The following is a 27242-nucleotide window of genomic DNA, read 5'->3' on the forward strand; positions in this document are numbered from 1 at the left end:
TGGATCTTTTGGCCACTTATTTTATTGGGTTCTTTTTATCCTTATTGAGTTTGGAGAGTTCTTTACATATTCTAGATAAAAGTCCTTTATAAAATATGTTAGTTGCAAAATTTTCTTCTACATGTAGAGCTTATCTTTTTACTATCTTAACAGTGCATTTTGAAGAGAAGTTTTAATGTTGATTCAGTCCAGTTTATCAGTGCATTTTTATATGGATTCTGCATTTGTTCTGATATCCAAGAAATCTTTGCCTAACCCTAGGTCACAACGTCTTTGTCCTATCTTTTATTCTAGAAGTTTTACAGTTTTGTGCTTTACATTTAGGTGTATAATACATTTTAGGCTTTTTGTTTTGTATTTGGTGTGAGATGTGGGTCAAAGTTAATTTTTTATATGAGTATCCAATTGTTTCAGCACAATTTTTGAAAAGGCTACCTTTCCTCCACTGACTTATCTTTACAACTTTGTTGAAAATCAGTTGTCCATATATGCATGGGTCTATTCCTCAATTCTATTCTGAATGCTAAACATCCATGAGTTTAGTTGTAATCTAGAAATGTATGATTATAATTTTTGAAAGTGCAAAATGATAGAAATGTCAGTCATCAGGCATGTTAGATAAGGAGAATATTACTTTTGAGGTAATTTCCTTTTTTCAAAGAACGTGGGTGTTATAGACTGAATTGTGTCTCCATATATTGAAACTCTAATCCCCAATATAATGAGGTTTGGAGATAAAGTCTTTACGGAGTCAATTAAGGTGAAACAAGGTCATAAGGGTGGAGCCCTAATACAATAGGATTGGCATCCTTATAAGAAGAGGGGAAGACATCAGAGAAGGCTCTTCCGGCTATGCACATTGGAAAGGCCATGTGAGGACACAGCAAGAAGGCTGTTTCTGCAAGCCAGGAAGAGAACTCTCAGGAGAAACAACCATGATAGCACCTTGATCTTGGACTTCTGGCCTCCAGAACTGTATGAAAATAAATTTCTGTTGTTTAAGCCACCCATCCTGTGGTATTTTGTTGTAGCCTGAGTAGACAAGTACAGTGGGATTTGAGAAAGTCTTAAGAAGTTTGAATTTGGAAAACTTGAGTCCCTATTGTATATGCTTGCGAATCCTTACTTCCACTAAATGTAACACTGCAATAAAGAGGAAAAAGATCTTATACCAGTTGCTTTTAATGATAGTAGTTTTGTTGTTTCATATCTCTGACAGCATTTAAATGATCCAGGACCAGCCCTTCAGGAATAAAAGGGGCAGGTGTTGCTTTCTAGAGAAACTTGTAGCCTGATGAACACAAATGCATTATTATTCCTAGAGGACATGTGTATAGCTTAATGAAAGCAGATTAGTTAGTAGAATCACCCCTGTAAAGAATCAAAATGATTTTTGAGGTTGTAACATCAAAAGACAGAGATGGATTGATATTTAAGTGATATATCAGGTACAATGAAAAACTACGAGTCACTTTAAAAATGAATATCTAAAGTTGCTGAGAGCTTATCATGTAAAAGAGTAGACAGTACATAAGAAATTTCAAATTAAAGCAGAATATTGTAAATAATATAAGAATGAACTGCTGATGAGAAAAATTAACTTCTGTTGGGGGCTATGAAGACCATTCTTAAAAAAGGATGTATAGAATGTGAACCTGTCTTGAAAAGTAGCACTTGAGAAAGCCGATCTGGCAAAGGGAGCATCATAAGCAAAGGAGAGAGCTTCTGCTAAGAAAAGGTAGAAAACAAATGCTGAGCCTGAAGAGACCGTGCTGGCTAGAGAAATGAGATGTTGGAGAACAAGAGGAGTGGTGAAGAGAAAACATTACAGAGTCTTTAAGAGCTATAGACAAACTTCATATTAATACATTTTTTGAAGCATTATGGAATCATACTAACACCTTTCTCCTAAATTAGAAGACACATTTTCCATAAAGCTCTACATTTATCTTTAAAACAATCTTTCCTGAGTATTTATGTATGAAGTGCCTACTAGCCACCTGGGGTGAAAAACCCCTGCACTCCAGGAGATCAGTTTTAATGAGGAGAAGTAGCTGAATAAGGAGACAATTAAAATTCAGCGTATGATTTATGAATGCAAAAACTACCTTTATGCAACGCTAGTCAAACAGGAAGTCACGCATTAATCCAATTCTGCCCAAATCACACACTGAAGAATACCAATCCAAACACAAGACTGAGTTATTGTAAATTGAGTACAGAATCAGGAGTCAAGAGCATTGGCCCTGCACAGGACTGTCTTCCTGGACAGAAGCTCAGAAGTGGGCCTGGCTTAAATTTACTTTCCACACAGTCTTGAAATACTTAATAAGTTTATCTGTGAATTTGAGTTTTGTAAGTGAAATCCAGTGGGACAATGAAACATATGTCAACGGCTTAGTCTCAGGTCAAGTGTGGTCTTACCTGCTACATACTTCCATTTGGGTTCTCTGGCTTCCTACTTCCCTGTCTCTGCCCAGCAACTACTGCCATCTTGGTCCAGTACAGGCACTCCTCCCTGAGTCCTCAAGCATGGGTCCCAGGCACCTGTGAAGATGTGCACTAGCCCCATGGCATCCCTGTGCTTGAGGGAGCATCACACTAAATACCAAATAGAAAGCACATGACAGGTCAAAAGACACCACGGAAGAAAAGAAGAAACTTTTTCCTACTTTTTGAATGGGGGGGGGGGTCCTGCATTTTCATTTTGCACTGGGCCCCTTAGATTATGTAACCAGCCCTGGAATCCTGTAGCAGTGGTCGGCTCCAGCTGCGCAACTCTTGACAAGACACTTGGCCCCTCGAAAGTTAGTTTCCAAACCTGTAAAATAAGAATAATATTTCCTATCTCATTGGATTTGACTATTTTGGAGATAATTCACGCAAAGTGTTTGTCCCAGCACTTGACCCATTTTAAAGCTCTATACTACCAGGTGTTAACTATTAATATGTTATTTAACTCGACTCAGTCCCTCATGTGTCCTCTACACGCAGCCTAATACTTCAAAACAGCCAATCTCACAGGCAGCATGAAATGTGCATCCTGGTTCTGTTTTATAAGCTCATTAGACCTTCTTACAGTGTGCAGAAAAATATGTCCATGCTTGAGCTATAAAGTGAGGCTGGTAAAAAAGCTGAATCTAACAGATGTGTTTGTTAGAAGCGCAAAAATCTTCACAAACGCTAGATAAAAATTCGGAGCAAAATTGGTCGCTCAAGTGATCATTTCATAAAGGCTTTCACTCCCATTGAGACACGAAAAACAAGGTCCTTACACAGCTGGACCCACTCTGCGAACGAATATAAGAAAATTAGCATCTTGAAAAACTTCTAAACAAGGTAACGGCTTCTGGAGCGCCCTCTTTGCCACCGGCCCCTACCTAGTTTCCATAGGAACGCGCAAATCAGACGGGGAGCACCCCACGCAGGAAGTTGTTATTCGTCACTTCCGTCCTTCACCTCAGAGTCGGTGTACCTTTTACTCGCGCTTCGGCTGAAGCAGTCGGCGGATGAATTTTGGGCCAACGAGGCCGCCGTTGGAGGGGCGTGGCAACGCACCAGCGTTCCGGCCGATGCAGTTCACGTGCGGGCAGCCGGGGAACTTCTTAGAGCTACCATGGACCAGCCGGGGACTTTGAACCTCAATAACGAGGTGAGCACCGGGGTCTAGAAACCTGTGGGACTGACCTTTAGGGCCCTCAGAACAGCTTTGCTGCGTCATTTTGAGGGGCCTGGGCGAGGCGGGAGTCAGGTGAGTTTTCCGGAACTCAGAGACTGACAACCGTAACTCCCCACCCCCACCCTCCTACCCCCTGGTTTCTAGGTGAAGTGTCTCTTGCCTTCAGTCCTCATGAGTTTTTATTTGTGGTACTTTGGGAAGATCATTTAATCTCTTTATTCAGTGTCCATCTGTAAAACGAAGCTCATGATAGTACCTTTCCCAACAAGGCTGGAGTGAGAATTAAATTAACTGGAGTATGTAGTGTTTGCACAGTGCCTGACAGTAAACTCTCAGTATATATTTCCTGCCTTTTGTTGACTGCAGAAAATGAAAGGGAGAGATTGAGAGCTGTAGCTTCTCCTAAGAAATTGTTCATCTTGAATGAGACCGTATCATTTATAAGGATGTACGCTCGCTCAGTACCTCATTTCTTCTTTCCGCTACTGTCCTATTTCTGTGCTTCCATTTACAGCAAAACTTTAATACTTGCTGTCCACAAGTTTTCATCTCTCCTTTTAAATCCAGTCTCATCAGACGTTTGCCCTCATCATCTCCACCATTACATGTCACCAGGTTACATTTCTGTCATTTTCTCCTTTCTGGTTTCTGCTTGTATTCAAGGAAGTCATAGTCATCAAAGACTTAAAGTAAGCTGGAAAAGCGGGAATCAAATGAGGACCTCACAACTACAGCAAAGGAAATTATTCGCCATTTTTATTCAGTGGATATATGAGTTTGCTGTGAGCAAGCCACTGTTCATATTACACAGTTCTGTAAGCAACCTGTTCTGAGGTAGGAAAGGTTAAGCACCGTTCATCAATGATACAGGATAATGCTCACAGAAAAAAGTTACGTAGTGCAGAAAAGTTTCCAAAGAGGGCAAGATGAAATGAGTATACTTGTTCTTGGTCTTTAAGGGTCCTACACAGGATTGCATTCAGGAATTCAATGATGGAGAAAGAAGGTGTTCTAACCAGAGGGACCAGTATAAGTGAGGAAAGAATGGGAGTGGGAATCCCCTTGGATTGTATAGTAGTAGATAACTCTCTACTGATGAGAACTTGTGGGATAAAGTAGGAAATAAAGCTGAAATGTATTATTGCCTTATTACCAGGTTAGTAAGTCTGGGTTTCACTTGACAGTGGAGAACAGGGTATACCGAAGAGGAGAACTCTTGAAGGTGTTTATATTGATAAACATATGTTAAGCTTGTGCTAGTTACAGAAAGCGTTTGGTGGTTTATTTTTCCATTAGATTCCCTAGGAGGTATAAAAGATCTTAATCGGAGTGATGTCCTTGGAAATTCACTGGAAATACTAGTGAACTTCCTGTTCAATTTCGAAATTACTGTGAAAGGAGTGGTGACAGTCATTTACCCCACTCTTCACTTAAGGCTCTTTCTTTTTCCACTTAATTTCCAGGCCTCTTCAAAACAGTTAAAATTTGGCCTTTAGGAAGTCTTCACTAATTCACCGCAGTCTGGGCTAGGTGTCTATGCAACCAGGATGCTTTCTACTCTGAAAACACTTGTTTACCTGTTTCTCTTTTTTGGTGTGTATGTCTGTCACCTGCAACATATGTGGTCTGTAACTGTTCGCTGGATGATTGAATGAACTTATCCAATTAGGAAGTTTGTACATCCCACACTGAAGTAAACCTTACATGTTCTAATATGAAGGTAGAAAAAAAAGGATAGAAGAAAGTGGAGATGGTGGAAGAAAAGTGTTATAATTTAAAATTAATGGGAGAAACACTACTAAGGGAAAAACAGTTGTTTACATAAAAATTGAAAAACAAAGGGGGAAAAACGGGACAACCAATTAGAAAAAAAATCCAGCAAATATGACAGATAAATGGCTAATGTATTACTGTAAAATAGCTCATGGAACTTAAGAAAAGTCATCTCATAGAAAATTGGTAAAAGAAATGAATTAAAACTTCTTCATGGAAGAAATATATATGAAAAAGAGTTTAAATTCACTGTTATCTTTCTATCTTTCCATTACTTTTCCATCATCACCCCATCTTAGTCCAAGTTATATCTCCCAGCAGAACTACTATCCTAGCCTCCCAGCTACTTTGACTTGTTTTCTCATCTCATCTCTCTAGTATAGCTGGAGTGCTCTCTTCAAAACAAATCTAATCATGTGTTTCCTTGCTTAGAACTGATTTGGTGGCTTCCTGTTGCTTTTGGTCAAGACCAATCTACACAAAGCCAGTCTCCACTGTTATACCACTACCCTCACTGCCCTCAGGCTGTGTACTTCAGCCACACTGGCTTTCCTCCACTATCTAGCATAGCCTTCTCCAGATCTTTTGCACTTGCTGTTCCTTTTACCCACAGCTCCTTTTCCTCTCAGTACATTTTATACTTCTACTTAGTCACTTTCTCAGGGAAATGCTTCTTGACTTTCATTTACTCCTTTTGTAAGCTTTTGTAGCACTATTTACTTCTTTTTAGCATGTGTAAGAATTGCTTAATGTGTGGGGCATGTGAATGTGAGAGAGATTTCTTATGCCCTCAACCTGACTAAATTTTCGCTCACCATCATATCCTCAGTGCCTGTCTGTTAAATGAGAAACTTGAGGCATCATTTTTATGATCCTTAATAACTTAAATTAGGTCTCCTTAACTGAGATTCAGGAATGAATTTCAGGGATCGTATAACTGCCTGAAATTATGTGTAATTTGTTGTATTTAGCCTGTCTCTGGGGGAGGGCGAAATATTTCATAGGTTTTATCACATTTGCAAAAATTTGTAAATCTCTGGTATTATCTTTGGAATATTGGTACTCATATCTGTGATTAATTTGATTGGAATCCTTTTTCCATAATTTTTAATTATAGTCTTTTCTTTTAAAAAGTTATGTGGCCAGCTAATTTACAGTATATTTAATTTCCCAAAATGTCTTTTGTGAAGATAAAAGCCAGCTTGCAGACACAACTATTATATTATGCTAACTTTCAGTGTCTTCAGCTCTAATTCTGTTTTTTTAAATAATTTTCCAGGGCTAAAGGCTGACATTTATAACACACTTCCTGGCTCTAGTTTCTTAAAATACATGTATTCTTCTGAAATAATGTAAAATTCTACCTTTACTTTTTTTTAAAAATAAAGTATTACTTTTTACTTTATCTTATGATTATTTATTGCATATTTTATCTTCACAAGCACTCATGTGGACTTTGAAGAGAGAATATTTAATTGATTTATTATAGCAGCTTCCCTAATGTTTAACATAGTACCTTGTGTATAATAAGTACCATATACTTGCTGGGCAGGAAAAGTATGGCTAACTCAACTTGAATCACCTAATGTTAAGATGAGGGGGAGAAATCTGCTAAATGAAGACTTTTTTCTCCCTTTCCATTAGAACCAGAGAAGGGATGCACAATTGAAAACAACAGTAAGCATTTAATGAGTAAAGAATTTGGAAAACTAGAGCTGGGTTTCCTTCAGTCATTTGTTTCTTTAGGCAGCAGTGATATATAAAATCAGAATTAGGAGGTGAAACATTCTAATCTGGTACTCTAATTCCACAGTAGGGCCAAAGGCTTCTGTATGAAACTGACATTATTTTATTCTTGATAGCAAATTATTAAGAAGCTCATTAGAAAATTGCTTTCCATGTCCTGCAAGATAGTAAAGGTAGAAACTAAAATGCCAGAGAACAAAATGATTTGCCTTTACTTATTTGTAAAAGATAAGAATTGTGTTTGTACGTGCTTCTGAAGTTGCAAAGCTCCAGTTTCATAATTAAATATGTGATACTTTTTAATAATTCTTTACTGAAGTAGTAAACTAGGGTCCATCCTTCAGAAGAGAACCATTTTCTGTTTGGTTGTTAAACAATTCTGGGAAGTTTTGCTAGGTGGCAGCATATGCTCAAGTTGTAGATAATCACCAAGCACTCTAGAATTTTAAAATTGTTGCTCATCAGAAATAAAAAGTATAATTCAGTAGTAAATTATCATCCAAATGGCCAAATTAGAAGTCCTCTGTATAAACCTGTAATTAATATTGTTAACTATGAAATAGTTCAAACATATGGAAAATGATAAAACAAATGTCCTTATAATCTGTTTTCTGTATTTAGCAAGTGTCAATATTTTGCCATATTGTAATGCTTAATTCCACCCAGCTTCTTTTACACCTTAGAAGTATTACTCATTCAGTGTGTTTTCTCATATGTATTTTTTATAATTTTCATATTCATACCCAGTGTATAGTATTGTGTTGTATATTTTTACACTTTGCATGTGTGGTATCATACTGGATAAATGCAGTATCATATGTATAATTCAAAAAGTTATTTTTTTCACCCAACAGTGTTTATCCATAATACATGCAGATTTCCTGCATTGATCTAAAATGGTATATTGCTTATGCTTTATTTATATGCAATATTTTATCTCTTATGCAACATTTTGTAAAAATGCTGCATTGAATAGTCTTGTGCATAGCCTTTTGCTATAGCTGGAGGTATGTCTTCTGGACAGATTTCTAGAAGTAGAATTTTTGTTAGGTGTTGCCAGAGTTTCCTCCAGAAGGAGTATACCAATTTGCATTCCTACCAGCAATGTATGAGAGTGCCTGTTTCCTCACAGTCTCACAAACAGAATGTGTTGTCATATTGTTTTGTATTTGCCAGTCTGACAGGTGGGTAATGAATAAGCAGAAGTTTTAATATATTCTAAGAAACAGAGATACACTCAGATTTTTCTTAGCACTGCAGGCTTCTCTAGAGCAACTAGCTCTTAGAATAATTGTTTTCTAATAACCATGGGTTTTTGTTATAAGTTAATTCATACGTGTAGCAAAGTTAGTACATTACCAAAAGAGGTTGGCTAATTGACTGGCTAGCAGATAGCCAACTACGACTCATTTCAAGGTAACATTTACGTTTACTTTTGTCTGTGAACCAAAGTTTGCTCTCAGCTTTGTAGATCAGAAACTTGCTATTGTTGTCACCCCAAAAGTATTCTCAAAAAAGTATTCTCTCAAAAGCAAATTCATATCAACCATAAACTTTTAAGAGACCATATACATAACAAAACTAGTTTATTGAGAAATATATCTAATGTGGCTACTAATGCTCACATTGTAAGACACATTCTTTTCCTGTCTACTGATCCACAGGAGCTACTTGAAGTACAGAGCCACAAAAAGGGTTTCAGGTGCATGATTCAGTGTTGGGCTGTGATACATCTGCCCCCATAATTGAGTTATTCCAGTACAAATTGGAGTTCCCAGGTCTTTGAGCTGGGGAACCTTTCTTTGGAATCTTCTTGATTCAGACACTGCCAGCTTTTGCTCTTTGTGGTTCCCTTTCCTGTGTTTTAAGTTGACTCTTGCCCATATGTTCACATGTTCTTTTCCCAGTCAGGTATATTAGCTTTTTATTTATTTATGATTGTATTTTTGTACTGTCTACCTAAGAGTTGATCCAGGTTGCATTACTGTGTTCAGATTTCGCCAGGTTAACTGAGGGTATCTCTATGCCTAGGTTTTAGGCAACACCTCATTTTCAGTGCATGTATTTTGTGTGGGTGTGGATGTGTGTGTCTTACCTCTTTTTCTTGTCCTCTTATAGATTATTAAATGCATTCTTTTGCAGCTTGGAAGCACTCAGCTTGGGCTTATCAGTCTTGCTAATGATGACCTACAGAGTTTTGTCCTTCTATTTTTGACTTCAAACTCTTCCCTTCCACTTCTTTTTCATTTTGTCTCTTCTCTTTCAGCACATTTCATTATTCTGCCTGTTTTGTCCTTGCTTACTTTATTTCTCTTTCCTTCTTTTCCTCCTGAACAATATTATACTCTTTTCACATTTCTAACAATGACAGTTCTATTTGCTTTTGGTTGAAGAATTCACCAAAGCATGTTGCCCTTAAGCAGTACATTGGCCTTCTGGCAATACTGAGTGTTTTAGGCCTATTTGTTGACATCTGGGTTATCTGTCAACCAGCTTCATAATTCCTGGGTAACAAATGAATTGGCAACCTTTTAAATCCTAACTAAAAGGCTACTGGTAGCTGTTGTCAGTTTTACAAAAATAAATTTAAATGCTTGGAGAAAGCTAGGTGTTTGGGGCAGGCAGTGTGAGGAAAATAAAAGTAATAGTTTCATTTTTACATGAAGTGAATATACTTATTTTTTTAGTATATTAAGCTTAACAAATACTGGAAAAGTTAATAAACTAGAAAAGCATTTTTTGGCATTGGCATGAAACTAAATACATGAAGCATTCCCTTTGCTTTTCAGAATTCCCTTATGCAGTAATGACAAACATAGTACTTCTTAAATTGGAATTTTAAAATTGGAGTCTAGCTTTCCCAAGATTGAAATGTAACTGAGGACCAGTTCTGCCCACTGCAATTTATTAATCAAGTTTGGTTAAGAGCAGTTAGCAAATAGTATATAATCATGTCATGCACCTACAGGTTACAGCAATTAGAAATATTTGTTACTATATTTTAATGCATAATTTATTACTTGCTATTTATTTTATGAATGACTTAACTTTCAAAAAATGTATCATAACCCCCTATTATGCCGCTTATGAAATGTAGCAATTCATTTTTCCACTTAAACCTTGTCTAAATGGCTTTTGTTTATGCAAGTATGATTTTTTTCCTAAGTAGATCTAACTTTGAAACAAATTTCAAAGAGGTTAACATATCTAGTGGAAATCTGATTACTCTACATTCTGTTATTATATTACTCTTTTGAAACAGTGAATGAACAAGTGAGTATTGCTCCCTTTCTGGTCATTTGCTTAACAAATATTTATTGAACACACTTATTGTATGCCATCTACTATGCTGGGTGTTAAGATGCAATGTTGAATAAAACCAGATATTTGACCTTCGTGGAGTTTATAACCTAGTGGGAGAAAGACACATTAAGCATAATCAGATTAAAAGTAAAATATTAAACTTAAAATAAGTGTCATGATAATTCTAGAAGCACTTTTTGACCCCTGAGGGAGGCCAGGAGACACTTTATTGAGAAATGACAGTTGGGCCAAAATCAGAAAGATAAGATGTTAAGCTAACATGGAGAGAAAGCAGTCCTATCAGAGAAAACAGCAGGTGTAAAGATTTGGTGGTAGTTATAAGCATGGTGAGGATGGAGTAAAAGATGGCCCATGTGGCCATTCTAAGAGCAATTGGATCTAAGTGTTAAAAAATGTATTCTGATTGAGTTGTGGGTAACTGATTGGAGAAGGGCAGGAATGGATATTGAGAAAACAGTTGCCAGTAACTCAGCCAAGAGAGCCAAGAAGTCAAGATAGAAGAAAAATGGTACAATTTGAGAGGTAATTAGGAAATAAAATTATCAGGACTTGATAATAGATTCATTGTGAGGGATTTAGAAAAGAAAGCTACCTATAATGAGCCTAGGTTTATAACTGAAAGGATTGTTCTATTCCCTTAAATATGAAACACCAAAAAAGAGATCCAGTTGGGAGTGAAGAACGTGGGTTCAGGTGTGAGTTGGAGGTGATTTTTTAAGCATACTTGAAATGTCAAGTAGGTAGTTACACATTTAGGTCTGGAGCTAAAGTGGAGATCTCATGTAAAGGTAGGAATTTTCAAGTCATCTTTGTTTAGGTGGCAAATTAAAACTGTATACACACATAAGATCACTTAGGGCTAAAAAGTATATCTTGAAAAGAAGAGCTGGCCTAATCAGTTCAAGACTGATTAGAGGTGGATGTGCCTTCATAGAAGACCAAAGTGAAGTAGCTAGAGAAAAAGCAGGAAAACCAGGATAGTATTCTGTTATGGAAACCAAAAGGAGAGTATTTCAAGAAGGAGAAAGTGTTCAACAGTATCAAATGCTGCTGAGACTTCAAGCAAAATGAAGTCTGAAAAATTCTTGTTGGATTCAGGGACTTGTAGACATCATTGGTGACTTCTAGAAATCATTTTGACAGCTTTTAGTAGACTGATGGGAATTTTTATGTGGCATGCAGATAAGGAGATGGTGAGTTTGAACATCTCCAAAAGCTTGACTCTGGGGCAGTTGAGAGAGGGTGCTTCTAGTGAACTTTGTACTGAGATGTTTTGTTTGTCTTTTCTTTAATGAAAATGACTCAAACATGATTAAAGATTAGTGGAAAACATCCATTTAAGAGATTGACAATGCTAGAGTAAATGGATAGTTTGTAGTAAGGGTTATAGGAAGGCAGAAGAGGATGGGATCCAAAATACAGTTAAAAGATTAACCTCAGAAAAGTTCAGGGATATTTCTTATATTGTAACTTTATTAATAGAGGAGGATGGGTGATGCAAGTAAATTTACATTCATAGTAGTAGAAAGACGATGTTTCCCATCTGACGTTTATTTTCTCCATGAAATTGAAAAAGAGAGAAGAGAAAGGTTAGATGTTTTAGGAAAGCAGACACAGATTTAAAATAGTCATTATAAAGTGAATTGACCAAAATATATATGTATAATAGGATTGCTAGGAAGTGTAAGGACCCATTTGAGGTTAGTTATGATGAATATCTAGTAGATAGAATGCCTCAGATATTTCCTGGCTCTTGGGGTACTGTGATAAAAGAACTCAGAATGTTGTTTTTATCCAGGGTTCACTAGAGGGATTGCTAACCAGAGGGATGAGTTTAAGGTATTGGCAGGTGTTGATTATGTACCTAAACTGGATAAGAGAAGGAAAATTAAAAAGAAAAGGACTAATCATTTGAGAGAATGTATAGGGGTCAGTGAACTAGTGGTTCCAGTAAACTCGAAGACCATTATGGTGGGTGGGGTTGAACAAGCAAGCTGAAAGAAGTTGTGATCTCAGTGCAGAGTATTTGAATTGATGGTTTTAGAAATGGAATAGTTATGAGCAATGACTAGAACTACATGTGACCATGGAAGTGGGTGGCTATGATAGAATAGATTAGGTCATTAGAAAGGAGGAAGTCAAGAAGTGAGGATATAATATTGGGGTGGGTTATTCAAGTAGACACCTACATCACCCAGAATAATGGCAAAACTTAGGGTGGAGAGAAATTGTAAGTTGGTTGCCAATATTGTCAATGATAAGGGGGTGAAAGATATTAATGAAGGGTAAGAGGTAACAGCTAAATACAAGAGCCTTGTAAAAACAGAATGATGGTGATACTGTTATTTTGGCAAGAGGAATTTGAGGATTATGTGTGCTAAGCACTCTTGCCAGGCACAGAAAACATGTAAATATTGCAAGGCCCCTACCCTTCAGGAGATTTTAGACAGTAGAAAAAGACAGCCTCATGAGCAGTTAGTGACAGTACAGTGGTAGGTGCTACCTACAGGTGTAGTGGGAACTCCAAGGATGGAATGGTTATCTAACTGAAGAAGTCATTGAAGGTTTCACCGGAGCGATTATCTCTGAACTGAATTTCATGTAGTTCCTGAAGTGGAGGAGGGGTGAAGGATATTACAGGAGGAATTATAAGATGTATGCCTCGTGACAGTGATAGATAAAAGGTAAACTCAATAGCATCCCATTGCACTAAGTACTATTATAACATGTGGTTCTTTATCATTGGAATATTTGTATCTCTTGGCCAATAATTCTGTTTTTTTGTTCTTAGACCTCAGCATTGTTCTGTAATGGGGCGATTTAAAGTGTGTGTGTGTGTGTGTGTGCGTGCGTGCGTGTGCACGCGCGCACCTGCGTGTGTGCCCTTGTGTTTTTTGAGTTATGCTTGAAATAATTTGTTACTGAATATAAATAAAAGGGGTGTGCTAAAAACAAGTAAAATAAAGTCACTTTCATGCATTTGCTTTTGTTAATACAAATGCCCATTCAGTAAATTAAATTCCTACAATTACGGGTGAAGCTTTGTTTTAAACCACAAGGATTCAAAGATAAATGTGGTGGTCTCTGATGTCAGGGAGCTCACAATTTATTATGTTCCAAGCCCAACAAGATATAAGTGTAATTTAAAATACTAGCCACTGGGAATGCTGTGATTTTTTTTTTTTTAATAAGTTGTTTCTCCTAAATCCTCAGACGCATATTTAGAATGTTGATTTCTTATTCCTTCACTGTTTATGGAAGAAGTTTGATTTCATCAAACTATGAATATAGTTAAATAAAGCTTTGATTAAAGTGGTAGACTTATTCTATAATATTGATACTCAAAATAAGGTATGTTTCTTCTTGAATTAAGAATCTCTCTAATTTTGGCTTTATTCCTTGAAGGTTGTGAAGATGAGAAAAGAAGTGAAGAGAATCCGAGTTTTGGTTATCCGAAAACTTGTCAGGAGTGTTGGCAGACTGAAGTCAAAAAAGTTAGTCATTTAAAGTCATGGTCCTATGACTAATAAAATGTCAAAAGTTGTCTTTATTCAGTATTTACAAACTTTGAGGGTAGGACCTAGAGGAGTAATTAAATGTCTTACTCATACAGCACTTTGTTTTATATGTAGATGGGATCTGAGTGAGAGAAAATGTGCTCTGTCAGCATGTCCTTACATAGTTTGGACCATATTCGATTAAAATATATGATAAATTCTGTTTTCTCAAAACTCTTCTTGTGGCTTTTTCAAAGTGAAAATCCTTTGGGGTTATTCATGTATTTTATGTTATTAGTAGTTATTTTTTTAAGATGTTGATATAGTTTAACAAATCAAGTGATACCTTTAATCAGTTATAAAGATTTCATATCACCTTATTCCTTGAATTGATAATTAATTTGAAATCTTTAGGACCTTTTGGAAGTGTTTATCAAAACATTGTGTTCCATTTAATTTTTTTGAAAAAATAATGTTTTGTATTTTTGGTATCACTAGTATTAGAGAAAAAGTATGTTATTTATAGTTCTTATGCTTTAAGCATGAGTACTTACAAAGTCTTCAAATGTGTTTTGTTTCTGATTAATTTCTTGTTTTTTCTTTTGTAAATGTTTCATAAGATAGCCGTTCTCTCTGATATAATCGTGTATTTAACATCTTTATGTATTTATTTAATTCCAGAGAACAGTTTTCATTTAATAAAATTATATCCAACCTTGTAGCTTATGAAACTTAACTGTAGCTTATAAAACTTACATGAAATACAATGTGCTATTAATCAATTGATTAGAAAGTATTATTTGGCTTTCCCATTAAGGAATTAGAAGGCAAACTGTCTATCAGTGGTAATAGTCATAATATAATACCTGGACAGTGCTTATTTTTGCCAAAAGCTTGGGTTTGTTGATGGAATTGGGGTATGTGTCGGATGCGGGAGAGGGCAGTGCAGGATAACAGAATGTTTGTTACTTAGAGAGTTATTAAGCTCTTCTAAAAGAAATGGAGAGACTTTTCATTATGATACTAGTCTAAAATAAATGGTTTTTCTGGCCACATATTATAATGTGTCTTTTGCAGGGGTACCGAAGATGCACTGTTGAAAAACCAAAGACGAGCACAACGATTGCTCGAAGAAATTCATGCCATGAAGGTAAGAAATTGTGTGGATGTGTATGTATGTGTGTTTCCATGTCTCCTGTCAGCCTGCATTCTGTGTGTGTTTGGTGTTACTTATTTGAATATAATTGTGAGTTGACCAAGACTTATTTGTGTGGGTCTGTTTGGTGAAGAATGTAGCATGTTTAGAAAATTGTAATATGTTTGTTTGCATTATTCTATGTTTTTTACTGAAGTTCTTAAAGTACTAGACTAATTTGAGTCAAAACTATGCCAAACTAAACTCATCTATGTTTAATAATGCTTCATACCTAAGATTTTTATTTTTACTGTAACTTTAGGCATGAAGTCTGAGTTAAGATCAAATCTAAGTTAAGTTCATGCTGTTTGGTAATGTGGATGGTGATATTGGTGGCTGACATCATGATTTGCCTATTGCCAACTCAATAAATTTTTGTGTGGTGGTGTCAGCATTTTATTCAGCTCTGTAGTAACTTGAAATAAAATTAGTATTGGACCAAAATGATCCATATTTTTGTTTTATTTCAGCCAAACTCTTCACTAGCATAATTTTTAGGTCTTCTCTCTCTTCTTACTTTGTGGAAACTTTCATTTACCAAATGACATACTATTAAATGTCTGGGAGACTGTTTTATTGCAGTACTGAAAAACAACATTTGGTACCAGCAATTACCTTAATTGCAGGGTCATTTTGCATGTATGTTTGACTATTACATTTTGGTAGAACTTCTGAGTTTTGAGATAGATAAAAGAGCAAGAGAAATCTCTAACAATATTTTAATTGAGTTAGATTATCAAAGCTTCTCACAATTTTTTCCTTTTGAAGGATGATAAAGTGTCCTATAAGACAGAGTTATCATAGTTAATCTGAATAGAAACCGATGTAGGACATGATTCTTTGGTGTGAGGTATGGTTTTTGTGGGGGGTTTTAAAGTTTATTTTCACAGGACTGTAAAATTCATGGAATCCATTTGATATCTCATAAGTTTTAATACCCTTGTTGTCCAGTCATTCATTCAAAATACTCTGTATTTGACTCTTAATTATTATTTGTATCACTTTGTATTACACATCATTTAGACTTTTTCTTTTTTTTCCATAAAATTCCTGTGAGAAATAAAATATTTAGAGATTTTTGTTTTTGAGGATAACACTAAGGTAGGAAGTTATGGTTTATGCCGTTGTTTTTCACTTTCTCTTAACCAAGCTCCTTACTAAATTACATTCCTTACCTAAATTTTTCCCTGTAATTTCTTCTGAATAGTCATTTTTGTAGTCCTAAATTATTCAGAGGCTTTGAGCTACCATATAATTGCTGATTTTATTTTACCATGGAAAGGATGGCTTATAATATAATAAGCCTATGTACAGTATATCAGGAGTTTGGGAAGAAAAGGTATTCATTAATCTTTAAAATACTTCCCTTCCATAACTCTCAATAAGGAATTTAATTTAGTTAATTAGAAAGAAAAGTTGTCCTATTTTATCTATATGTGAAACTTATTTTCTGTAATTCTTAAACCTCATCAGCAGTAGAAAATCAGACTCAGTGATAATTAAAGTTCATAGGTTTACAAGATTACTATGTCATGATCATTGTTTTTGTTTGTTTTGTTTCTGTTTTTCCTTGTGTTTATAAAAGACCACTATGGAACTGTTGCCTCATATAAAGCTAAAATTCCTAGCCTGGTATAGTCCTTGAATTCATAAAATTAATAGTATATATATTCCTTGAGTTATTGTCAGTGGTTAGCGTGGTTTATTTGGATACTCTGCCTTCAACTCCTTTTGTAATGGTATTTAAAAACTGGATTAAATCTAAGTATAAAAACCAGAAAAAGAGTAAGTCTATATGTTTGCTTTCCTTACATGTCAAATTTCATTCTTCATCCGTGGTTCTTTTACAAAATTGGTCTACTTTTCTAAAAGAAGCAAGTACATAAAGCACTTTTTTAAATTGAAAGGTCATTTGTAATTTCTTAAGGGAGTGTTTATTGTGTACATGGGAGTATCAAAGAAATAGTCACAAAACAGAAAGCTCACAGTCTCAATTAAATTTGGAGAAAAACCTCTTCTTACTCATTTTTCCAAATGAATTTTTTCCTTGGCTTATATACCATTACATTTTTAGTCTTGTTCATGACATACTGTCCTATACTTGCTTTATATGATAATAGGGTATTTTGTTGCAAGAAGACTTCCTTAAGAAGAAAACCTGATATATTTTTAGAAATGGGAGTTTGTTTTTTCTGGCCAAGGGAAAAAAAATGGCCCGATCTTTATGATACTATAAAATGAAAGATTCCAGTTTTATAGACTGTAATGTATAAATACGAAAGAAATCTTTGCTACCTTTTCTAATAGTATTCACACTTTTAACTTTGATACTAGTATATACCCTGCCTTTTGAAACAGTTCCTTTTTCTTTGGATATTAAAGTAGCTTATTGACTTTTACAGATCCCTAAGTTATTTAGCTAGAGAAAGAGATGGTAAAATTAAAGCATACAGTGAAATTAATCAAAATGTCCAAGAAATCTTTTTCTCAACAATAAAGGTAATATAACTAGCTTTTATTATTTACTACGTGCCAGGCACTATATTGTATGTTTTATATTCACTATCTCATGAAATAGATATTATTATCCCTATCTTACAGAATAGGAAACTGAGGCTTAGAGAAGTTCAGCAGCTTGTTCAAAGTCAAATGGTTGTTAGGTGGTGAACTAACTGTAACTAATTATAAAGCTGATACTGTTAGCTATTTCACGGTGCTGCTTCATTAAGATGAGAACTTCTGAAATATATCTAGTCTCTACTTTCTTAAAGATTGGATTAAGTAATATAATAAGCGTGAAACTTGCCCACTAGGAAAAAAAGGCCCAAAGATGTGTAACAAGTTTTCAGATTCTTTAATTCCTTACAGCTAAATATACCCAGTTACCTCTTTTTTGTTTTTTTTTTACTTTGTCCTCTCTGAGGCCATTAATTTTCCTTATGCTGAATATTCCTATGCAGTGATAAGTTGTATATCATGTGAGATCTTGCTCTGCCTGCTACCTTTTACTTCTCTATTTTAAACCTCTTTCACCTTTTGTTGCATTTTTTTTTCTATTTTTACATCTTCTACTCTCTATTATTAAAAGCATCCTTTGAGCTTTATCAGCTGTTAGGATTGCCTTATCTCATGCTCCATCATGGCCTGTTTCTAAATGGTTGTCATTAGTGGATCACAGATAGGAAAATGGTGTAGATTATGATCTTTAGAAGCATTATATAAAATAAAGTAAAGTAATACATTATCAAAATAATATAACTACAGTTGACCCTTGAACACATGGGGTTTGGGGCTCTGACCCTCTGTACAGTTGAAAATCTGGGTAATAGTTGGGTATAAATTAGTGTGCGACCTCAGTATCTGTGGTTCTGCATCTGCAGATTCAACCAACCTTGGATTGTGTAGTACTATTGTATTTACTCTTGAAAAAAATCCTCGTGTATGTGGACTCATGCAGTTCAAACCCATTTTGTTCAAGGGTCGACTCTATATCATATCATTTGAACTTCACAACTCTAAAGTAGGCAAAGTCTTAACTTAAAGGACATATTTAGACGTGTTCTAGACTGCACACACCCCTTGGTTGCATGTTTGTCATATATAGTCATATATTAATTAGAATTTTATGGTATTTCAGGTTATATATGCTTTTCAAAAATTTACTGAGATTTTTCTCTGTAATTTCACATACTATGATTTTGTTAAGTTTTTTCCATTATGAATGCTTAAAAAGAAATTTGCCACAGGGTAAAAGATGCCTTATTTGTCCTGAAAGTATACTGTGTTAATTATTTATGTCAAATTAACATTTAATTCACTTATTCTACTAAAGTAATAGTGTTAATACTATTGTTATTCTAAGATTGTAATTATTTTTGATAGTTTCATCTTTTATTTGTAAGCCAATCCAAAGAATCATATCATCAACTCAGACTCATATATTAGAGATCTTACCTAGAATCCAGCTTTACTAATAGTTTCAAAGATAGATGCAATCAGAAGGCATAGGTGAACATAGGAGAGATTTAGGACTCTCCATGATTCCATAGGTCCTTCCTTTCTGCATCAGACATGTACTTTCTGGCACAGAGTAGATGAGATCTTTAAATGAGGAAGTTTAGGTATTACCTAATAGCAGCGAGCATTTAGATTTTGAAACTTATGCATTCTGTACCCCAAGGTTGTGTAGCTTTCATGATATTCTCCAATGTGCTATCCCTCATAAATTCATAGATTCCGGGTTAGTTTACTGTAAGCATCCTTAACAACAGGACATCCCACTGAGAGCATTCATTAGATAAAGACTTTCCTCCTAACAAAAATCATTAGCATAATTACCAGGAGAACCAGTTATCAGCATATTAACAAGTAGATTAAACTCCATCACCTACTTTTCCCTCAGTTTCTTCCTGGTAAGGGACATGAATAGATCCCAAGACAGCTGTTTTAATTCTTCCCCTCTCTGATTTATAATAGTATGCCTTTTGACATTTTTTCCTTTTGTTTGTATTTCCCTCTAACTTTTTGGAATATATTTCAAACCTATAGAAAAATTGTAATGTTACAGTACAGTAATAATACATTGTATCACATACATGTTTGTCCCTTTACTGGTAATGGTGAGTTCCAGTTACTTGGTTTAGATGTTGTCTGCCCGATTCCTCCCTTTTAAAGTTACCTTTTTCTGTTTGCATTTGTTAAGTAATCTGTGAGATGATAACTTTGAGACTATGTGAATATCCTGTGGTCTTTTCACCCAGTGACTGATGTTCTTTGCCTCAATCAGTTAACAGTTTTTTATTGTTTCTGTTTCTCTGCTGGGATTTTTTATTTCTCTGATAAGATTTTAATCCATTGAGAGGAATTTTTTTTTTTAATATCATGGAGGATAGTGATAATAGCCATTTGTGCTTGTGGAGAAGAAAAGATATTTCTTTTTCTTGGTTCTTCATCTGCTGGGTAATTTTGTTTGTTTTTTTGTTTGGGGCCATGCCGCGCAGCATGCGGGATCTTAATTATTCCTCAACTAGAGATCAAACCTGTGCCCCCTGCACTGGAAACACTGAATCCTAACCACTGGACTGCCAGGGAATTCCCATATGCTGGGTGATTTTGAATTGTGCTCTGGACATTATGAAGATTAAGCAGAGATTCTGTGTTTGGTTATTTTTCTCCAGTGAGTGGTGGCTTTATCAGTTAACTTTTGGAATAGGCTTTAATTTCAGTGTTTCTTGGACACCACCTCTAGCCTCAGTTCAGATCTTTTGCCTTTTAGTGAGATGCTTTGAATCTGTTCCTTGGATGAGTTATTTAAGTTTAGGGATTCCTTGTGTGGTTCTTTCCCTGCTGGGTTTCCCCTGCTCTCTAAGTGGATAATGTACCCAGGCTTCACTGTTCCATGTGTTCCTCAGCCACTGCTCCTGAACCATGCAGACTGCAGTTAGTCTTAGGTTGCACTCTGCAGAGATGATGTCTTATTTATATAGCTTCCCATCTTTACCCTAGTTTGTTTAGACTCTACATCAGAGCCTGTCTTCTTTCATTTACTCTGCTTTACCTTCAGGTAGGTTTTTTTGTACTGTGTCCAGGTTTCATGTTTTGCTTTATTTTGTTTTTTTGGAGGAAGGGTTAATCATATTATCTGTTAGTACCTTAGTCTGTTATACCCAGAAATGGAAGTAGCGAAAGTTAAAAGTAATTGTAAATAGCTGAAAAAGAGGACTGAGCACCCACGACACTGACACTGTAAATTTAGGTCTTAGAGAGATGGAATAAGTAAAAGAGACTGAGAAAGTGTAGGCAGACAAAGAGAACCAAGAGAGTATGGTATCTAGGAAACCAAGTGAAGAGACTATTTCAAGAGAACAGAGTGATGAATTAGGTGTTTATGTTGATATTGTTGTTCTTGTTTTCAAAATTAGCAATATTATTTTTAAAGTGTAAGCTCATTTATTAGATCCTAATTATTGATGAATTTTTCAAGTTGTTGTTCTTCTGTGGTCTAGAATACTTTGCAGAACTGTGCTGATAGAATTAGAAAGGGTTTTGTTCTTGCTCATGTGATCCTAAGCATGCCTTCTCTCCTCCTTCCCCTTCCCTGTCCTATTTCTTTCTGTTAAAGTATATTTAAATCTCAAAAGTCTGAAATTGTTTCCACATTCATATTTTCTTCCTTTCGTCTGAAACCTAAAAGCTGCAAACACTGTTCCAAGTATGGAAGAGGCATAATGTTTCTCTTTCTTGTTTGCTTCCCCATACTCATTGAGCATACCCACATTATGGTCTTTTATAGCTTCAAGATCAGCACTATATAACCTATAATTCTCTTTTATATATCTGTACTTTTAATTTAGAGTATTTTTCTCTAATGCATTATAGAAATCAAGTAATAAAGAATTTCTTTAAACCTTTAGGGTAACTTTAAAGACCCTCAATAAAAATTTTCAACTTAGGGTAGTACGTTTTGTTTGTTGGTTTTAATGTTAATTATCAGAAACAGAAGAATGAATAGGCTCTCCATTTTATAGCCAGCTTAGCCGGTGCTCTAAGAGCGGTTAACTTCTAATTCAGTTTTCTTTAAGGGAGAACTTTTATTGCCTCTGAAGGCAAAGCAAGATGCCCTGATTTAATATCCTTCTGTACTCAACTTGTGACATTTGAAATGATAAACAGGAAGTCATAGTGGTGTTTGAAAAGGGCAAGGGGTCAGTATATACCGCTCTCTTCACACTCACGCAACAGTGTTTAGAAACAGATCATCACATTGGAATTCTAGTTTGCTTTCCTGGCATGTGGTTTCTGCAGCTTTAAGCCAGTATTTTGAATAGCTCATAATCCTAAAATCCTTAGCAGTGTTGTATTTTTAATGTGTAGGGGTCACGATTTTCATTGTAAGCTGTGTTGATATAAAGATGTTATATCAAGTCTATGGTGGCCTTAAAACATTTTGTCTTTTAAATAAGAGCAGTGGTAGCAAATAAAAGTGGTATCCATTCTCTGCTTTTTAACCTTATTGCTTCTATTTGAAAACAAAGGAAAAGGTACAGGTCCTTGTTGGTAAAAGTGATGAAGTGCTCTTACCATTTACTGAGTCATTATATACATTTAATTTTAAAATAAAAAACTGACTTTGGAATTGCTTCAGTCCAGATAAGCCTAGTTCAAAGGCTACTGAGTGTGTAAACAGGATTTAGGGGTAGGAAGGAAGGAGTATCACATGAGCCTTTTTTCCAAAATTTTTTTTTCTTATTTCTGTTTGTTTTGATTTGATTTTTTAAGTTTTGTAATTTTGGAAATTTGAACTTACAATCTTGGCAGGACATTCCTACTAACTGTGAAAGTATCCAAAGCCCTTTTCAACTTTCAATTTTAAAAAATTTGGACAACTAATACTACTATCCTAATTCCAATATGGAATAATGTGGTGATTAAGAAAAGGGGCAAATATTACAACACATTTTGTTGGAAACACACAGTGGGAGACAAAGGGCCCCAAAGAAAAGCAGCAATAAGAATAGTAAATAACTTTTTTTAAATGGGATTTTCTTTTTATTCAACTGCGATATCACCTGAATTTTGGGTTAAATGGAGATAGATTATTTTTAAACATGTACACTCCTTAATTTGAACATATGTTTTATGTTGTTAGATTTCTGTTGTAATGGAAACTCTGTATTCTTTATGTTTTATGTTATGAACATAAACATTCTATATGTTAGAATAACTCATGTTAGTGTTTTGTTACTCAGTATTTTGTGACGAGAAAAACTCAGTAAATGTTCTGTTTTTTTCTTGGCTGTGAAGAATTTTATTTTTTTCTCTACCTGCCACTACATTATATAAACTATGTAGTCTTCTAAGAAATAAAAATAATCCCAAGGGTAGTGATTGCTCCAATTAAAAGTGCTTTTTTAGCAATTTACATTGAAAATGTGTAGTTCTTTTATTCTCCCCTTCTATAAGAACTAAACTCTTTACAAGGCATATTAATTTTATGTATGGGTGAGGTAGGGAGAGAAATTCTCACTTTTTTAATTCTTGATTTTTGTTGAAACTCAGTATGTTAAAGTAGAACTTATGAGTTTTGGTGGTAGTCAATCAGTAACTACAGTTATTCTTCTGTTCATCACAATCTAAGATAGCCTCCTAGTTTATTAATGATCATATATCTTCTAAGACTCATAAAATTTGCAACCAAAAATGAAAAATGTACAAATAAAAAGATGATTAAGAATTTACAGTACAGCTATTATAAATCATATCATATACTCAGGTTAGTTAAATACGTTTTAAATTAGAACCTATTATGTATGTAGATTAATAGGTTTCTGCTGTCAGGGAACATACTGTTCTGTGGGAAACAAGTGTATGAGTCTCTGTATGATATATACCATACCGTGTTACAATCAAAGATTTGTAGGAACCTAGAGAAGGGATCAATTTATTTCATTACTTACAGAATTTAGGGAGGATCTTACAGAATGTGTGGCACTGAGTTGGAACTTGAAGAATAAGTATGATTCTGTTTTAGAAAAGGTAGTCTAGGTAAATAGAGCACAAGAACAGAGCATATAGGTCTGCAAGTACATTGTGTGATTTGGAAGGGCTGCTTAGGACTCTTTGGCTATTATAGTATTCATTTAGCACGTTGAACTGTAATTATTTCTTTATATGACTTTTTTACGGATAGAATATTTCTGTCTCCAGTGCTTAGTGCACTAATTGACATAAAACACATTCAGCAAGTATTTCATTAATGAATTAATGTTGTGGCTGGAATATAGATTGAGAGGAAGAACAAATAGCTGAAGATAGTGGCTAGATGTGATTACAACTGAAAGCCTTTTGGGAAATGTGGGTAATCAAAGGTTTTTGAATAATCATATGTGTTTTCTAGAAAGAGAAATTTGGAGGAGAGTGGAAGATTGATTAAAAGGAAACAAGATTGGAGGTGAGATCCCTGATTAGAAAGCAATTACTGGCTTAATTTTTTCATTCATTAAGGAGACATTTATCAAGGTTATCTTTATGGAAGCTAATATGCTATGTGATTCATTGATCCTGCTCTGCAAAAATCATATACTATCAGAGAAAGGAGCTGGTATGCACAGTTTTAAAAACTGGGTAAGTTATGATAGGGTCTTTGAAAATCTTAAAAGAGCAAAAGGTTGCTTCTAGCTAGTAATTAGGGAAGGTTTCTTGGAAAAGTTTAATAAAAAATTTTAATTTTTAAAATTTAAATTTTAAAATTTAAATTTTACTGATTTATCAAATTGATATGATTTCCTTGATAGTATTTAATTGAATCCCAATTATATAGCAAGGATACTGTGTCATGTAACAACTTTACTTCCCAGACTTAAATATTATTTATAGCACTAGGAAGCTCAATTTCAGATATAAGAACACTGCTCATAAATAACTTAATAATAATTTCAGTTTTTATTGAGCACCTACTCTATGTCATGTTCTTTGCTACAGCCTACATATATGATCTCTAATCTTCATAGTGGCTCTTCACGGTTCCTAATTAGCCCCGTTTTACTGAAGTGGAAACTGGGGATTTAAGCGTTAATTGCCTTGCTCAGAGTTACACTACTAGAGCATGGCAAAGCCAGGATTCAGTCCAAATCTATCTGAATCAATAACCCATGTTCTTAACACTCTACTAACCTAACCTCTCTTAAGAATTAAGTGCATAATTTTATCAAGAATAATTAGGTGTGATCAGTGTGCTTTTGCATTGTGCTTTTAATGATCACTATTAATTGAAAAGTGAAAACAATAGTGAAATAATATATCATCATTGCCCCTTTTGGAAAAAAATAGGATTTATTATTAATTTGATATAATTAGAATAGTTGGGCCTCCCTAAAGATACAGTGTCTTGTTATCCATAAAGGATTTTGTGTGTGCATTTAACATTTAGAAATAACATCTGGAAGCTAAATACCAAAATAATCAATTCCCTTGGGACTGTGCATTGGTAACTGATTATATTTCAAAACATTTTTTTTCCTTACTCAATTTGGCACTATATTTTAAAAACATTTGAATGTAACATTCTAGAATTACTTGATGCAGGTTCTTTAAATTATTAACACATAGAAATATATTTAAGAAATAAGTATGTATTTTATTATCATATATGCCCTTGAAAAAGATTACTGAAAACTTGAAGGTTCTAGAGAAAATACTTTGAAGGAATTAGAACTTATAATAACAAATAGTTTGACTTTCTTGAGACTTTGAATGATTGTTCCTTATTCTTTCAGTTAAAGACTGCTCTCTTTTAACACATACCTATACCCTTTAGAGTACCTCCCTATATCTTAGTCATAATTCTAAAATTAAAGGGAAAATCTGCCTCAGTCACCTAATACAATTTTCCTAAGGCCTTTTGATGCATTTCGTAGGTGCTACACTCTTGGGGGGAAAATGTGCTGTGAGTTTATGTAATTGTTCATTAAATTTGAGATTTTGTTTCTTTTTTTTTTGTTTCCTTAACTCTTTGTGGTTCGGTAAGGAAACCTAAACTTGCATGGGTATGTAGATTTAAAAAATTCAGGAGTAAAAAGGTGAATATAATATATTCATACCAAGTTGTAATTTTGTCATTTTTTTTTGATATACTAAATAATAAAAAATAATACCTATATATATCTCACCTTTTCTAATTATTCTTATTCTTAACATTTTATTCTAAATAAAGTGGTTTTAAGTATTTTATTTACTCCTTATAAATTTGCCACGAAATAATGCCCTTTTAAACAAATGTTTGGATTCCACTTCAAAATGGTTAACTTTTATCCCCAAAGCCAGCCATTTTGTTAGAAGAGAATCTCTAGAATGATGAAAGAATCTGTCCACTCTGACTTATTCCTTAGAGTGCAGAAGTGTTCTATGTAGAATCTTTGGGCTGATATAATTGCTCTGTCTCATTTTCTCTGCCTGCCTCTTTGAACATGACAGAAGTGGGTCATTTTATGTGCCAAGAACAGTTTAGATCAGGGGAGGGGAAGATAAAAATGTTTTGTTCGGGCTTCCCTGGTGGCGCACCGCAAAAAAAAAAAAAAAATTTTCTGTTTTCTAAAAGTATTTCTGTTGTGAGAGATAGGAGTATATCATGACAAGGTGGCTTTGGAGCTTCATTTGACCAAATTATTTGACGACATTTATGCTTACTTAATATCTATTTTTAAGTGAAATGCAAATCTTTGGACTATTGAATTATGCAAGTTGTTTTTAGCACACTGAAATGGTAATTATTTTTGTGTCAGTAATTATTTTCATATCTTGATGAAAATAATTTATAGTTAAAAGAGGAATTCCGTTTAGTTTTTAGAATATGAAGATTTAACTTTAAACATGAAAGTCAAGTTGGAAGTAAAATGAGACTGTATAGTAGTCCCTTGTCTGTAGGCATGCCAAGACCCTCAGTGGGTGCATAAAATGGCAGATAGTACTCAATTCTATAAGTACTATGTTTTATCCTAAAAGTAAATACCTCTGATAAAGTTTAATTTATAAATTAGGCACAATAAGAGATTAATAATAAAATGGAACAATTTTAACAATATACTGTAATAAAAGTTACGTGAATGTGGTCTCTCTGTTTAATCAACCCCTTTAACTCTGCCAAATATGTGGCAGAGGTTTCGTCATTGGCAAATGCAGCTTTTCCAGTAATTTTTATATCTTTCAGTCCAAACCTGTTACTGAATCTGTGTAGTCATCCCTTACTTGCAGTAAAGCTAATGTCACTTGTTTCAGTGGATCCCTGGCTGCAGTCTTCCTATAGGCTCAGTGCTTTCTGGTGCAGCACATGGCCGTCAGTTGGAACATGTTTTGTGTTCATGTCTTCCATCCACAGATTTAATGCCTTTTTTAACTGAGCACTTATCCGTGATTTTTGCAGTTTGAGGTGCAGCAGCAAAACTAGCCTGAATTTCTTTTTCTTCTTCACCATTTCATGGATTGAAGATTTGTTCTTACTGTGAATCTTACACCCTCAGCTTAGGATTTTTTT

The 27242-nt window shown here is 34.7% G+C and overlaps 1 protein-coding gene across 1 annotated transcript in view; it reads left to right on the forward strand.

Moving 5' to 3' along the window:
* Positions 1 to 3579: 3579 nt before the first annotated feature.
* Positions 3580 to 27242, forward strand: part of SRFBP1 (serum response factor binding protein 1) — a 52380-nt gene continuing 28717 nt past the window's right edge. Inside the window, exons 1-3 of the mRNA XM_082651572.1 lie at positions 3580 to 3652; positions 13928 to 14016; positions 15097 to 15169. Coding sequence (XP_082507698.1) covers positions 3617 to 3652; positions 13928 to 14016; positions 15097 to 15169 — 198 coding nt within the window. The 5' untranslated portion in view covers positions 3580 to 3616. The remainder of the gene's footprint in view (positions 3653 to 13927; positions 14017 to 15096; positions 15170 to 27242) is intronic.

The sequence above is a fragment of the Grampus griseus genome (genome assembly GCF_964374135.1).
Source record: "Grampus griseus genome assembly, chromosome: 3".
Classification (NCBI taxonomy): domain Eukaryota; kingdom Metazoa; phylum Chordata; class Mammalia; order Artiodactyla; family Delphinidae; genus Grampus; species Grampus griseus.